At 34.4% G+C, this 16,748-nt stretch overlaps 2 protein-coding genes across 2 annotated transcripts; both read right to left on the bottom strand.

The window, feature by feature from the left end:
- Positions 1 to 3,149: 3,149 nt before the first annotated feature.
- Positions 3,150 to 6,831, bottom strand: LOC134245582 (uncharacterized). The gene is made up of 4 exons (XM_062727859.1): positions 6,085 to 6,831; positions 5,700 to 5,839; positions 5,260 to 5,447; positions 3,150 to 4,294 (listed from the first exon to the last, which is right to left on the bottom strand). Exons 1-4 carry the CDS (start codon positions 6,724 to 6,726, stop codon positions 3,498 to 3,500), a joined length of 1,767 nt encoding a protein of 588 aa, XP_062583843.1. The 5' UTR covers positions 6,727 to 6,831; the 3' UTR covers positions 3,150 to 3,497.
- Positions 6,832 to 7,999: 1,168 nt separating this feature from the next.
- Positions 8,000 to 13,919, bottom strand: LOC134245572 (uncharacterized). The gene is made up of 6 exons (XM_062727851.1): positions 13,715 to 13,919; positions 11,934 to 12,139; positions 11,573 to 11,669; positions 9,459 to 9,639; positions 8,350 to 8,435; positions 8,000 to 8,118 (listed from the first exon to the last, which is right to left on the bottom strand). The coding sequence occupies exons 1-6, from the start codon at positions 13,878 to 13,880 to the stop codon at positions 8,000 to 8,002; spliced, it is 855 nt and encodes a 284-aa protein (XP_062583835.1). The 5' UTR covers positions 13,881 to 13,919.
- Between the last annotated feature and the right edge of the window lie 2,829 nt (positions 13,920 to 16,748).

The following is a 16,748-nucleotide window of genomic DNA, read 5'->3' as shown; positions in this document are numbered from 1 at the left end:
CTTGGTTTCTGAGATGAGAGATGTGTGTAATGATGGCGGCCATTGTGAGATTATTGAGATAAGTGAGTTTACATCGGAAATGAGGCTATAGTGAGAGGGTGATGTTTGTGCCGTTATAGGGACGTTATTTAGGCTGTCTTAGAGTTGAAATGTGGTTTATCCAGTGCGGAAGAGAGTTGTAAACAGTGTCAAACATTGAAAACCGCTCGAAAATCGGTCTAAAAATGACTTTTTGGCGTTTAATGGAAGTTGTATTACAACAATGGAATTTAATACTGTGACGTTATAGTCGTCTCTTAGATAATAATGGCGGAATGGTTACTATGATGGATAATGTGAATGAATTGAAATGATCATATCTCAGTCATTTTTCAATGAATTTTGTATTTCAAACACTCATTTGATAGGAAATTTTACGCTCTTTCAGATCCTGTCACTCAAATTTGAGTGAAAGGTCAGGAAAATGATGTTTCTAAGCTCCAAGCCATCCAGAGTGCCTTAGTTACGCATATGCGAAGGGGGTCTAGAAATATTAAGCTGAAAGCAGATAAAAGCCCGGAGCAGGCAAAAACGGTAAGTATCATGGAGGTTGCATATGGTACTTGGTGTTTGAGATGAGAGATGTGTGTAATGATGGCGGCCGTTGTGATATTAATGAGATAAGTGAGTTTACATCGGAAATGAGGCTATAGTGAGAGGGTGATGTTTGTGCCGTTATAGGGACGTTATTTAGGCTGTCTTAGAGTTGAAATGTGGTTTATCCAGTGCGGAAGAGAGTTGTAAACAGTGTCAAACATTGAAAACCGCTCGAAAATCGGTCTAAAAATGACTTGTTGGCGTTTAAGGTGTTTGGCTTCTGACATTAAAAATAATTGAAAATGATTTTTTTCTTTTTTAATTGTAAGAATAAACATAATAAATTATTTTAAGCCAGAAAAATGCATATGAATATGATTTAATTTTCAAGCCATAGGTGTTCCTGACAAAGGGAGGTAATTCTCTCATTTTAGTAAAGAAAAAGACCAAATTTGTGTCCAACATATTTAATATTTATTTTGAACTATGAAATGTTTTCAAATCATTCCAACCTTTTGCTATCTTTTAAAAGTAGTCACAGGGAATATAAATATTGATAAAATAATAATGATAATTGATAGAAGATAAAATTTAATTCTTATCAAAAAGCACACACCCTCATACAAAAAAATGCCTTTTTTTTTCCTTTCACAGGGCTTATAAAATGATCTTGGAAAATAAATTAGAAATAATTAACAAGTATTTTTTTTTCTATATATTTGTTACTTAGATGAAGTGCTTTCAAATGGTGTAAAAAATTGTATATCAATATGAGTTACTTTTAAAGATATTTTAACTTGAATTTCCTCTGACCCATTTTTCTCAAATTTTGACCAGAGGAAATTCGGATTGATTCTGTTTGCCTCTTCCATGATTTTGGGGGATTTTCTATTTGCCTAAATGAATAAGTGTATTGAAACTCAATCTTTTTCTTTAAAAGAAAAGGGACATTTCATTTTTTGGGGGACTATTTAAGACTTAGGGGAAGAGGGGAGGGGGGGGGGGGGGTTAATATCTATTTTCATGTCCACTCACATTACCTGAGGATAATTCTTTAATAGTTTGACTAATCATGGCTTTGCCTGTTCTGAGTTGAGAGAATTTTACAGACATTTCAAATATTTTTCTATGCATACTTTGCTCCACTTGTGGACCATCCTTCCCCCAGGAAGTATTGAATATAGGGTATGTATAATGAAGCTAAATTTCACGTAAATGTCATCTTTTCTTCAGTGGTTCTTCAGAAGATTTTTGAATAATGCCACCAAAATTCTTAATTATCCCCCACTTCAAGAGGGCGAGACACTTCCTATGAACAAAGTTAAATCCTCTTAATTGAAATTGGGCCAGTTGGTCTTTCAAAGAAATAAAATATATCAAACTTTACACACCCCAGACAAAAGACCGATTGCCAGACAATCTTTGATCAGAAAAGCTCACTCGGGCTTCCGTGTCAGGTGAGCTAAAAACCACCACATAGTAATCATTTCACTATAAACGTTTCACAGCAAAATTCCAGTTATTGAAAATGAAGGGAATAAAAAAAAGACTAAATGAATGTTTTGAACTACTAGTTGTACCAATAACAGCTAGTTTAATTTGCGTCATGCAATGTAAATCTCTCTTGATTTCATTGTATCAAACAAAATGTTCTTTATTCAAGATGAAAAATGATCAACTATTTAACTTTATTCAGATCCATGTTCCTTGTGATAGAGATCTATCAAATCGTTACCTTTACAAGTAACATACAACATTTTTATATACTGTAAACATTAGATTTTTTGTGCCTTTGACAGAAAACTGCTGTTGCTATATCAAGAACATCGCTATTTTTATGACCTGCGTATTTATAAGTACACAATAAAAATTTTGCTAGAAATCAAACCTAGCCCGATTGTTGAAAAATAGATTACTGCCAAGTATAGGTCATACACAATATTAAACATTTACAGAATTTCCTTTCATATTCATTTGTGCATGTTTCAATTTAATATGCACATAGTCTTCTTCAATAAATATCAATGAACACCTTTTAATTTTTCATGTATGCTCAAAATATGGGTAATGAAAATAAATTGTTGTCAATTTCTAAATAAGGATTTATTTTGAATGGAAAGAAAATGTTTTGTTCAACTACAAACTACCTATAACAATAAACATTGAAAAAAAACAATAGTTCATGGCATAATTATACCCCTGCTCTGAAGCACAGGGTTTATAATGTTTTTCTTTTTCTACACTTGTGTGTCTTTCTGTCAGTAACAAATTTTTGTCCAATTTTTCTCAGCAATCACTCATCATGCTCAATTGCTCATCACAGATGCTTTAAGTTTTAGCACACTCTTTCTTTAGCCATGCCGTATGTTGGAATTGGTTTTAGACGAATCTGATGTCAACTTCCTGTTTATCTGTGCATCTGTCTGTACCACAAATAATAAATTTTTGTCAGTTTTCTCCACAACTACTCATCACAGTTGGAATTGGTTTTAGACGAATCTGATGTCAACTTCCTGTTTATCTGTGCATCTGTCTGTACCACAAATCTGTCTGTAACAAATTTTTGTCACAGTTTTCTCCACAACTACTCATCACAGTTGGAATTGGTTTTAGACGAATCTGATTTCAACTTCCTGTTTATCTGTGCATCTGTCTGTACCACAAATAATAAATTTTTGTCACAGTTTTCTCCACAACTACTCATCACAGATGCTTGAAATTTTTTAGACATGAAATATGGTTGGATTCATTTTTGTACGAATCCATTGTCAATTAACTTTGTTTATTCCTGTCTGTCCATATTCACATCAGAGTGAGGGTATTACTAGTGAGCACTGGCTCACAGAAATCAAACAAACAAACAAACAAACAACCAAACAAACAATAACATAGTTACATACAAAGAACATCATACAACTGCGTTACTGCTCAGATCTGAGAAAATCTGCAACAGAATCAATGATTTTTCTAGATTTTGTCACACGCACACTGTTATCTGTTATCTCTGTCAGCACATCCTGTACTCCCTCCCTACCATTTCTGCGATAAGCCAGTTGTAAGTGTGATAAGGAGAGTCCACTGCTGGCAATCTTATTTCCCATTCCATTCGAAATCACCTTTTGGTCCAATAAAGGCTTTAGTGTGCTCATTAGACTTTTTGTTGTGTTCTTGTGATGGAATATGGCAAAGGCAGAGTTTGAAGTGAAAGATGCAGCAAGTTTGACTTCAGGGGAAGGTCCTGTATGGTCCAACAATCTCTTCAAGGCTAAGACATCCTGTAATGAGTCATGCGCACTGTATTTGTCTTGTAGAATTTCTTCGAAGAGGTGTAACTGTGAGTATGATGAAAGGTTTGGATGCGAAATTTTGAAAAGAGGTAAGGTATCAATGAAACCAATGACTGCAGATGAGAATGCCTCCAAAATGTTTAATTTACTCAAAATGTTGAACAGCACAGGAAGGTCAAACACTTTGGAGTTGTGTCCAACTAGAACAGCATCTGACTCCGATTTCTTCATGAAGTCGATAAACTGGATCAGTGCATCCTTAATGCTGACTGTCTCAACTTCCTCATCATTGTGGTACATTTTATTGTTGACTACTTTTATTCCAGTAATTTCTGTAGCTTTTGAGGACATTGGTTTTTCTGGAATGATGTATTTGTTGAAAACCTCATCATTTCTAACTGCAGACAACTGCACAATATGAGAATCCCTTGCTGAAAATAAAAAACAAATAATTTAATTTTGATTGTAACGCATCATTTGATTGGATAAAAAATTAATCTAAATTGTATAATCTGGTTTGCTTACGTCACAATGACTTACATCAAATTGTATCAATCCGCTTGACGTTACGTTTAAAATATGAACTATTTGAAGGCGTTATAAAGAGAAAATTTGTCTTGTTTTATATTCTTGATGATTGAAAATTAAATCATAAGGAGTGAATTAAATGGCAACCCAAATTATACTGCTACAACCTGGGTTGGAGCAGTTTACGCTTTTTTATAAACCGCTTTGAGGTTTAGAAAGCGTAAACTGCCGGAACCCAGGTAATACAGTATAATTTGGGTTGCTATTTAATTCATTCCTTAAGTAAATTCAAGTTTTTAAAATTAAAAGCATTAAAAAAAATACATACAAAAATTGATATATTGTAAATGTATTATATTTAGCATGTATGATATTTGGCAGAAATTTGACTTTTGAATAAGTAAGCGTAGATTTGATTTAGCGCATTTCTTCATTTTCTTTTTATGTGTATATGTGCAAGACATTTAGCGTTGTACTTGATTTAGCGGTTGCTGCGTTTCGCCAAATCCGCTATTAGAATACACAGCCAAATGTAATCCGTTTACAGTATGCATGATTTAAAAAATTTTGAAACATTATAATAATAGTAACCCTCTTCCCCAAGACTTAACTCCTTCAAAGATGCTTGAATTCTTTCAGAATATGCAATTTCTTTTTAATCAGTGTCCTCAGAAGGAAGGGTAAAGTTTTGAAAGATATAAAACATGCTCAACTACTTGTACCAATGCCGGAATTATGCAAGAGTCTCTATTTCTATTCGTTTTCTATGATAACTCTAGTATTATTCCTTCAAAATGCATACAAAAGAAATACCGGAAGAGGGCCATAACCATCAGCATTGACTTAACATTTAAATCTAGGTTCTTACCGAGTCCAGTAGTTTCCAAATCAAAATAGATCTCTTCAGCATTTAACAGCTGACTTGAAGGGAGATGATCATACTTTGGAATTGTTTTTGGAGCTGGAATTTCAACGATGTCAGAGGCCTGCTGGAGATCACATCCTGTTAAATAACTGATGCCTTCCCTTGTTTCTTTTGTAGAAATACTTTGAATTCTGTAAAGAAGATGTATACTGTAAAACAAATGATTCTAAACTGAGGTCTTACAAAAGGCCTAGCAAAATAAACAATCACCTAATGTACAGCTAATAAATTAGGAGTTGTAAATAAATGAAAATCCTGATATTAATTCCCACTTAAATTCATACTTATCAGCATTCACTTGTTCTTGGTTTATTTTCATTTTTGAGGTTGACAAAAGGTTTTTTACACCTGACAAATGACAATCAAAGTATACTAGTACGTACTTCCTGGCTTTCAATTCTCTCCTTCTCCTTTTAAATTTCTGTGTCACTGAAATGGCCTTCTGTCGCTTTCTTTGTAAATCCCTCAGAATGCACTGTCGTCGAGTATAGTAGCCAGGAGAGAGGCCCAATTTCTTGTTAACCTTTAATAAGGATAAAAGAATCTATTATGTACAACTACAATGTACATACATATACAATACAATCTGCTTTTGATTAAAATTTGCAGAATTTTCAAATGTAAGAGATAACTTGAGTGGTTCAACTCAGATATACAATACAATCTGCTTTTGATTAAAATTTGCAGAATTTTCAAATGTAAGAGATAACTTGAGTGGTTCAACTCAGATATGACACAATAAGCATGAAAAAATAAAAATTTACAAACCTTTACAAGATATCTGTGTCCAACATTTTTCTGGGCTACACATGCAGCAACTCTATATCTGAGGCTTGAAGAAGAGCTGTAATGATGGGTCTTTGGGGCTTTTGCAGACACCATTCTGTGAAAACTCTCATTCGACTGTGTGCTTCCTAAGCATGAAAGACGATCAGAATGACTTGCATATGAACTGAAGACTTCTTTCAGATCATCCTGAAGGAACCTATCTTTCAGGGGTTTTCCATGTGGAAGTGACTTGTACCTCAGGTTAGGGTTGTTAATGAAGTTGCACCACCTTGAGGAGCAGTGTTGGTGATCTCCAAATATGTGTAATGGAATTGATGAAAGGTCTTCTTTGATTTGAGAAGCATTTCCTTTTCCCTGTGCTATGGAGTAACTGAAGCATTTCTGAATGTACTTTATCACAGACAAAGTCAGAGATGAATGTTTTTTCTTCAAGGTAAACAAAGAGTTTGTAAACAGTTTCTTTAGATGATTTTTATCAGACAACTTCTTAATATCAGCATTGACATTAGCTTTCAGTCTTGCAATAGTGGTAGAGTCCTCATCTCCAATGATTCCATCAATGGTTATTCCTTTACTTTTCTGTAGATCTTGGACCATCTCAATAACCATATCTGCCTCCATGGCCTTTGAACTACCCTCCCAATTCTTTGAGCACTCATGGGCTGCTGGATTCTTGTTGGTTGATTCAGCTACACTGCATACTCTGCAATTCTTAGACCTCAGAGAGTATGACAATACTTTGTTGGAGAGAGGACCAACCATGGAACAATGACCTGAAAAATTACAAATTAGAAAAACTGTATAACTTATAGATGTATTCGTTGTTTTTATTAAAGCATTTTTCATGCATTTCTTAACTTGATAAAATGTATGTCTTAATACTTTGGCAAGGAAAATCAAACTCGATCACTGATGTTACATGTATGCATTTGGTAATAACCTTTAACCCCTTTAGTCAGCAATGAACCTGTGCGTCCAGTGCACTATAGCATAATTACATGTAGGTCAAATATTTATTTTTCATGAGGGGTGCTGTATAATTAATGCAAATCGTTTAACTTTAAAAAAGTAAACAGTTGCTATAAAACGTGTTTGCAGGATGCAATAGGGACCAAATCCCTACTTCTTTGAAGTTAGTGTTCTAAGTATTGACAATGCTTTGGTAAATAATGTTTTTAATAAGTGTCGTTAAAAATTGGTTGCGTGCCATAGAGCGATTAGCGAATACGCTTACTGTGTAAAATCACCTAATATTTTAATATTTTGATTTGACTCATTATGACTCTTAATGATTTTTCTCCTATATATATTCCCGTGTAAACATTATATCCTTTTTTGGCTCCATTATCCCACCTTGGGTCCATATTTCGAACAAAACTGAATATGCTTTACCTGCATGAGCAACATAACTATTCATGGCTGTTCTTTAGAAGAATATTTGACAGTTGAACTTTGAGATATGTGTCTTTCTAAATTTACTGCATCTGTTTGCATACATATTTAATGGAATCAAGTCCTAAGCAAACTTAATGCATAGTTTATGTTGGGCACGAAGTAAAGTAATCACTCTAATCATCAATATTTTTTTTTATTTTCCTAAAATTTGTCTACTGTAGAAGCATAAATTTTCTTGGGCATAAAATTTTGTTGCTTTGACATCAAAAATAATCTCGTCGTTGTTTTAAAACTAACCCTAGGTCTAAAAAAAATATGTTTGTTTCCTGTAACCCGACCGACCCATTCAAATTACCCCCGGGTGAATTTTTTTTCTGACAAATGGCAAAACTTCGTTTGATCAATCAGCTGATTCCATTTATTAAAAAAAGAAAATTAGCTTGTAGCTTAACTTGAGACATAAAATATGTCAACCTAGTTTACATTTATGTTTGATTAGTTATAAAGAGTAATCATTATTATAACAACAATTTCCCCCTACAACTTTCTGAAGATCGTTTTCTGCCGCTAGGCAGCCATTTTGGATGCCATGTTGGATGTCCACTGTAAATATGACACCTGGTATATTGAGTCCAGGGATGTTTGACAATTCATAAGAAAAAAAAAATCCCGACCTACCGACCCTTAATTTTTTTGGAATGTTACAGGAAACAAACATATTTTTTTTAAAGCCCTATTCAATATATAGTCATATAAAATTTCGTGTGGGATTTAATTTTGTTGAATTTTGTTAACGGAATAAACAAAATTTAATCCCCCCGAATATTTGTGCTTTTACAGTATTTTTACCTGATAAACTATCATATGTCTTTCCGCTACCCCGTTTTTGCCATCCAGCATCTACAGCAACAACTAGTCCATTTTCGTTCATCTCTCTGAAAAATAGTTAAATAACAGACATCAGTTATTAACTGTGAACCTGTCTCCTTTAGAACACCCCCTAATGTGCATAACATTCTGCATATTTATCAACACAAATTATACTGTACATGACTAAACCTTATATTTATCAGTATATCAGATTCTATTAACTTGATCACTATCAATTATTATTAGGTATTCCCTATGATTTTCATTTGGGGATCAAAACTAAAACACGAGGCTCTTGGGGCTTGGGCCACAATACTCTAGGAAGTCACTGTCTCTGTCCAATCTAATTAAAATTATTTGTTAGATCCACTTGCATACTCGCTACACAAACATCTAACAACATCTCATTGAGGGTCACGTCAGAGGTCAAATTCTAATCAACCAATCAAATTGTCTCTTGCAAAATCATTGTTTATTTGTTGACGTAATTGAAGAAAATAAGTCTAGGGTTGTTCCGAATTTGAACTCTGAGTGACCCTCTATAGGATGTTGTTAGATGCTAGTGTAGCAATTATGCGAGCAGATCTAACATCTAATTTTGATTAGACTGTGTCTCTGTCACTCTTCAATTTTTTTTCTTCAATCAAATTTTCCTTTTTTAATTCATTCTAGGAATGAATTTAATAGCTACCCAAGTTATACTGTATATCCTGGGTTGTGCCAGTTTTGGCTTTCTATACAGCGAGGCTTTCATTTCAAAGCAGGTTACACTATTATAACTTGGATAACTATGAAGTTAATTCCTTATAATTTAATTCTCCATCAATAAGTAAAGAAAATAAGACAATTTTTCCTTCAAAAATGCATGCAATTAGTACATACATGTATCTTATATGTAAAATTAAATGGGTTGTTATGTTTGTGACATACATGTTAGTAATTGTGACTTAACCAACACAGGTTATACCATATGACCACTACACATGTATGCTGGACAACCATTGATCTGATCAAAAAAGCTCTATTGCGCCTTTGGCTCATTTGAGCTAAATAGTGAGATTTAAACTGAATTTATATTGTTTACACACTCATTCATCATTTCCAGTTCCTTCTGCAAAGCATCAGACATAGACTCTGCAGCAATATCTTCAACAGCTCTGCCTATCTCTTTCTGTCTTTTGTCCAGCATGGCATGGCTTACAGGTGGTATATTCAGCTCAGAAAGGAGACTGTTGACTTGCGTTGCACCAATACCAACATGTACAATTGCTGTAAATACAAATTCATAAATGTAAAAAAAAAATCAATCTAATCACTTAAAACAAGAAGCTTGTGAAATACAACACTCACCTTAGTCTCATTTATTTTCTCTCTTTATTACCAGAAATTAAAAATAGAACCCATACTTTTAACAAACTAAACCCCTAGGGGTAATGGCAACAAAACTTGAATTGATCTACATTAGGATGATTCAATATCAATATGATTAATACAGTAATAAGGCTTTGCTGTTCTACAGAGAATTTTTTCCATCTGAATAGTCAAGTGGTTTAGAGAACAAATCAAAAAAAGTCCCATTCTAACTTGTTATACCCTTTCTATGATGTGAATATAGGTTCTTTTGTGAATATACAGGCAGACACATGGATAAATAGGAAGCAGACATTGGATTTCTATAAAAGTGAATTCCATCATATGGCATATTGCCAAAACAAGGTGTGACTGTGTGGTAAAACACAAGAGTAAAACAGTATACATGCAGTACCCACTTCCCTCTCCTTTAAAGCATATTTTGAAAAGTTGACAGCACAGATTAAAAGTGGAAAAAGATCAGAAAGCTGAAATGAGCCTCTGTTGCTTCAATAAGTTAATTAAATAGCTTGCCTTCTCATCAAGTTTTTATTCTGAATTAAACAGTTTAACCACATCACTTAGTTATTTAGTTGATTGCGGATCCAGGAATTGAAGATTAGACGGGCAGGGTTCGACATTAACGTTTAAAGTCTGTTAGTCCCAGACTAATACATTTTCATTTGGACATAATAAAAGTTGTGGCGTATTAGTCCTCGAATGGTAAGCTAATAAAGTTTTCTGGGTTTTGTTTTTGTACTTTCAGTTTCAATTTCGATTTTAAAGATGAATGTAAAAGTTAAACTGAAAAAATTACCGAAGTTTTCTCGACAACTTTCACTGGAAAACCCGTATGTATTTTTAGCTTTAAACATTGCATCTTGGCGGAAAGTTATGTAATTCTGAGTCAACTAATAAAAGTTGTGGCGTATTAGCCGACTAATAAAGTTTTCTGGGGGAAAAAAATTAAAATTCTCGGCACTGGAAAACCCGTATGTATTTTTAGCTATCTTGGCGGAAAGTTTTAGGACTCATTGGAATGAAATTAAACATTTTAGGGATTATGATTTATTATGACTCATAAAGAAAGATGTCGGGCATTTGGATGTCGTAATCATTTATAGAGAATAATGAGATCGGGAACACGATCCTAGTTCCTGATCAGGCAATTTCAACAAATATTGGTATAAAACATTTCATGTAAACGCATGCTTTGTTTATTACAAAAAAAGTATAAAAAGTACCTTGAAATGTAAATTCTATTGTTTAATTATATTTTTGACGGACTCATAAAATTGCCTGTGGACTAATAAAATTAAAGATGCACTAGTCCGGCTAGACCAACGCCGAAAAATGTTAGTGTCGAACCCTGGCGGGTTGGGCGCCAGATTCAGGCAGGGGTTCTGGGGGCCGCCTTGAGGCAAAGCCCTGCCGGGGGCCAAGGGGGCGAAGCCCCCCGAAGCTCTTGGATTCTAGAGGTTTTGTAGGGTAAAAATGAGGTCTACCGAGTAGACATCAGAAACATTTCCTCGACAAAACTATGTTTTATGCTAACTTTGACAATTTCAGGGGGGGGGGGGGTGCACGCCGGGTGTGCCCCCCCTTAAATCCGCCACTGATTACATCAATTTATAGATACATATACCTATTTACTGGCTATGAGGACAAAAGCAAGTTTATTGTCCCCCAAGACAGCAACAATTTCTCAAGGTGCGTCCAAGTTGCTGTTGAGGGGGACAACAAACTTGCTTATATTGGAATATACAGGTAAAACTCAATCAGGCTCTTGTGACTTGACAATAATAAATATACATGTAACTGATGTAGGGGATGTGTACGTTAAACTTCTTACCTGCTGATAGCTTTGTATTTACATCCCACACTCTTCCATGTTTTTTCCCCGTTTTTACATGGTTAATATGATTACACTTTGTATTGCTGCAACAGACCTGAAATGTTAATGTAAAATCAATGAATCCCTAATTACAGGTCACTGTTCTAAATTCATTCACCATTAATGAAATCAAATGCTTGGGAAAAAAGAATTTAAATATGCATTACTTCATATTACTTCAAAGAAAAAAATGTAACATCTTTCAAAACTAAAAATATGGATATATGGAATACTGCCTGTTTTATATGGAGAAAAATTCAAGGAAAAACCTTTCAAGGTTGTTTTTATACAAACTGTGCAAAAATTGGTGAGTTCATACCTTTAACAAAGAAGCTAAACCATATGTCAACACAGAAATAGTGTGTGAAAGTTGTAATGGTAAGCCACATTTACAACATCCCCGCAAGCCCTCAGCTAACACTCCAAGTTCTACTACTCTCCTCCCCTCCTTCCAATCCTCAGATGTAGTCACTTCTTCCCCATCCACCATCTCCTCTCTTTCCAGTATATTCAAATTTGGCAATTCTATGAATAATGAATAAAAATTATCACCATTACACATTCTTTATTATCTACTGTAACACATCCTGACTAGTTTACTGTTTAGATACACTTACTAAATTCCAAGAACCAGTTTTCAAAATAATTCATAGTGCCAACATATTTTTCCATATACCGATATTTCTCAAGATATTCTGAAATCAATCTAAAATATGATCTACTTTCTTTTACTCTACATTTGCTTGGGCCCCTGGTCATTCACATGTAAACAGACGGTGTATGAGGTGCAGCGAAGAGTTGCATAGCATTTGCAAGATCTTTCAACATTTTAAAGTTGATTTCTTACTCCAGATTGTAAGGTTAAGTAGTCTGTATTAATAAGTTAAAATCTGCATCAACAACTACACCGCCATTTTGATTATGAATGTAAAAGAAGCTATATGGTTGAACAATTTTTTCCCGTAATGCATTATCATGATTATATACCTTTCTATTTTCAAAACAATTAGACTGCTAACATTTTGTTTGTGACTTAGTAAGATCATATGATCCAATTAAAGAAAAATCATGTAAATCTCAAATTCAAATGAGCAAATATTCATTGAGTTTAGAATAGACTTTGGAGAAAATTTGTCCTGTCGTTCCCGCTTAACAATTAGTGTTGGGCCCATTGGCAAGCTGATGTCAATTTAAAAAATTCAGGTCAATTTCGGAATTGATTTCATAATATCTTAAGAAGTATAAGGAATTATGGAATGAAATTTGAAGGAATGAAGATTGTTTATATATGGATAAAAAGTAAATTTGTAAAGCATTCAATTTAAAAGAATTTTATTGGTGAAAGTAGGTACCCTATGAAAAGAGTTCCATACCTTTATTTTTTTTTTTAACACCTCAATTTTTTTTCTAAGTGATCTAAAGGCCTGTGGGTCAAATGAGTATATCTTTCATCACGTGCAGTGTATTAAAATAAAATACAGTAATTATCTTTGATTAGTATTGTCATGTAAGGTAAGACATCAGCAAATGTAATTTTTTTTTGTAACAGCTAGGCCTAGTATATATATATATATTATTGAAATCCACATATAACATCATGTATAGTTAAATTTATTATTATCAAATATGATTCAAATTTCCATGTTGCACTTTGATTACAATAGGCCATGTGGTTTTCAATAAAATACCCCCCCCCCCCCCCAAAAAAAAATTATATTTTTAAAACTTTGTTGTCAATCAGATGAAAACTTGTTTTTATCAAAATATATCTTTGAAAATTCAATTATATACTTGATAAAAACAAGTTTTCAATGTCTTACTTATGTCATGTTGTTTTTCAATGAAATATTGAGAAAAATTCAATATCTTCTCTTTTGGTGCACATCTTTAACTACTATAATTTTTTTTTTTAAATAGCTACACGTAGTCATAGTTCAAAAAGTCTTTAGATTGGACCTGGTATATAAAATGAACATCAACAAATTCATGTACCTCCCTTTAATATTTCTAATATTTCTAATAGACCTATGTGTAATCATGGTAATTTAGATGCAGATATGAAAACGAGTCTTTTAGATTACGTATTTTACATGTACAAACCGTGATCGTGATCAACGCTGACAGGGGTTGCACTGGCGGAGTAATTGTGGTCTGTAAGGATAGCTCCCCTAATCCATCGAGTCAATTGCCCTGCAGATACTTTATCATATCTCTCCTTCTGCTTTTTCGAGACGAACCCATGGCGTCTGTACTTTGGTTTCACCATCTCAACCAAAGTTACCGCGCAGACCTTGACTTCTCGTCTGCTTTTTGTTTACATTATCGTAATCCGGTTCACATCCGCGAAATGTAAAATGCTTATTATATGTTTGTTTTCTGGCATAAAAATCTTTATAATGTTACTTTCTATGGATGATGATTATAATTATTTGTAGAAACTATTAATTCTCTGCCGTATTGAATTCTTTATTATAACGACATTCAGACCAATTTCCGGCAGTTCGAGTTGCGCGGTGAATTCAATTTCGTCAGAAGCGAAACACCTTAATGGAAGTTGTATTACAACAATGGAATTTAATACTGTGACGTTATAGTCGTCTCTTAGATAATAATGGCGGAATGGTTACTATGATGGATAATGTGAATGAATTGAAATGGTCATATCTCAGTCATTTTTCAATGAATTTTGTATTTCAAACACTCATTTGATAGGAAATTTTACGCTCTTTCAGATGCTGTCACTAAAATTTGAGTGAAAGGTCAGGAAAATGATGTTTCTAAGCTCCAAGCCATCCAGAGTGCCTTAGTTACGCATATGCGAAGGGGGTCTAGAAATATTTAGCTGAAAGCAGATAAAAGCTCGGAGCAGGCAAATACGGTAAGTATCATGGAGGTTGCATATGGTACTTGGTGTTTGAGATGAGAGATGTGTGTAATGATGGCGGCCATTGTGAGATTATTGAGATAAGTGAGTTTACATCGGAAATGAGGCTATAGTGAGAGGGTGATGTTTGTGCCGTTATAGGGACGTTATTTAGGCTGTCTTAGAGTTGAAATGTGGTTTATCCAGTGCGGAAGAGAGTTGTAAACAGTGTCAAACATTGAAAACCGCTCGAAAATCGGTCTAAAAATGACTTTTTGGCGTTTAATGGAAGTTGTATTACAACAATGGAATTTAATACTGTGACGTCATAGTCGTCTCTTAGATAATAATGGCGGAATGGTTACTATGATGGATAATGTGAATGAATTGAAATGGTCATATCTCAGTCATTTTTCAATGAATTTTGTATTTCAAACACTCATTTGATAGGAAATTTTACGCTCTTTCAGATGCTGTCACTAAAATTTGAGTGAAAGGTCAGGAAAATGATGTTTCTAAGCTCCAAGCCATCCAGAGTGCCTTAGTTACGCATATGCGAAGGGGGTCTAGAAATATTTAGCTGAAAGCAGATAAAAGCTCGGAGCATGCAAAAACGGTAAGTATCATGGAGGGTGCCTATGGTACTTGGTTTTTGAGATGAGAGATGTGTGTAATGATGGCGGCCATTGTGAGATTATTGAGATAAGTGAGTTTACATCGGAAATGAGGCTATAGTGAGAGGGTGATGTTTGTGCCGTTATAGGGACGTTATTTAGGCTGTCTTAGAGTTGAAATGTGGTTTATCCAGTGCGGAAGAGAGTTGTAAACAGTGTCAAACATTGAAAACCGCTCGAAAATCGGTCTAAAAATGACTTGTTGGCGTTTAATGGAAGTTGTATTACAACAATGGAATTTAATACGGTGACATTATAGTCGTCTCTTAGATAATAATGGCGGAATGGTTACTATGATGGATAATGTGAATGAATTGAAATGATCATATCTCAGTCATTTTTCAATGAATTTTGTATTTCAAACACTCATTTGATAGGAAATTTTACGCTCTTTCAGATGCTGTCACTAAAATTTGAGTGAAAGGTCAGGAAAATGATGTTTCTAAGCTCCAAGCCATCCAGATTGCCTTAGTTACGCATATGCGAAGGGGGTCTAGAAATATTTAGCTGAAAGCAGATAAAAGCTCGGAGCAGGCAAAAACGGTAAGTATCATGGAGGGTGCATATGGTACTTGGTGTTTGAGATGAGAGATGTGTGTAATGATGGCGGCCGTTGTGAGATTATTGAGATAAGTGAGTTTACATCGGAAATGAGGCTATAGTGAGAGGGTGATGTTTGTGCCGTTATAGGAACGTTATTTAGGCTGTCTTAGAGTTGAAATGTGGTTTATCCAGTGCGGAAGAGAGTTGTAAACAGTGTCAAACATTGAAAACCGCTCGAAAATCGGTCTAAAAATGACTTTTTGGCGTTTAATGGAAGTTGTATCACAACAATGGAATTTAATACTGTGACGTCATAGTCGTCTCTTAGATAATAATGGCGGAATGGTTACTATGATGGATAATGTGAATGAATTGAAATGGTCATATCTCAGTCATTTTTCAATGAATTTTGTATTTCAAACACTCATTTGATAGGAAATTTTACGCTCTTTCAGATGCTGTCACTAAAATTTGAGTGAAAGGTCAGGAAAATGATGTTTCTAAGCTCCAAGCCATCCAGAGTGCCTTAATTACGCATATGCGAAGGGGGTCTAGAAATATTTAGCTGAAAGCAGATAAAAGCTCGGAGCAGGCAAAAACGGTAAGTATCATGGAGGTTGCATATGGTACTTGGTGTTTGAGATGAGAGATGTGTGTAATGATGGCGGCCATTGTGATATTATTGAGATAAGTGAGTTTACATCGGAAATGAGGCTATAGTGAGAGGGTGATGTTTGTGCCGTTATAGGGACGTTATTTAGGCTGTCTTAGAGTTGAAATGTGGTTTATCCAGTGCGGAAGAGAGTTGTAAACAGTGTCAAACATTGAAAACCGCTCGAAAATCGGTCTAAAAATGACTTGTTGGCGTTTAATGGAAGTTGTATTACAACAATGGAATTTAATACTGTGACGTCATAGTCGTCTCTTAGATAATAATGGCGGAATGGTTACTATGATGGATAATGTGAATGAATTGAAATGGTCATATCTCAGTCATTTTTCAATGAATTTTGTATTTCAAACACTCATTTGATAGGAAATTTTACGCTCTTTC

The sequence above is a fragment of the Saccostrea cucullata genome, unplaced genomic scaffold (assembly GCF_032062105.1).
Source record: "Saccostrea cucullata isolate Sc308-1 unplaced genomic scaffold, CSIRO_AGI_Scuc_v1 ctg14388, whole genome shotgun sequence".
Taxonomy (NCBI): domain Eukaryota; kingdom Metazoa; phylum Mollusca; class Bivalvia; order Ostreida; family Ostreidae; genus Saccostrea; species Saccostrea cuccullata.
Note: the sequence above shows the minus strand (reverse complement) of the source record. Positions and strands in the feature narration are given on the sequence as shown.

Excerpts from the sequence above, each read along its gene's own strand:
- LOC134245582 (XM_062727859.1), bottom strand. The coding sequence starts at position 6,726 with ATGGAGGCAGATATGGTTATTGAGATGGTCCAAGATCTACAGAAAAGT. Across the intron at positions 5,840-6,084 it reads GACACAGATATCTTGTAAAG|GTTAACAAGAAATTGGGCCT; the intron begins GTTTGTAAATTT and ends TCCTTATTAAAG. Across the intron at positions 5,448-5,699 it reads AGAGAATTGAAAGCCAGGAA|AATTCAAAGTATTTCTACAA; the intron begins GTACGTACTAGT and ends TCTTCTTTACAG.
- LOC134245572 (XM_062727851.1), bottom strand. The coding sequence starts at position 13,880 with ATGGTGAAACCAAAGTACAGACGCCATGGGTTCGTCTCGAAAAAGCAG. Across the intron at positions 9,640-11,572 it reads AAATACAAAGCTATCAGCAG|CAATTGTACATGTTGGTATT; the intron begins GTAAGAAGTTTA and ends TTGTATTTACAG. Across the intron at positions 8,436-9,458 it reads GAACTGGAAATGATGAATGA|AGAGATGAACGAAAATGGAC; the intron begins GTGTGTAAACAA and ends ACTATTTTTCAG.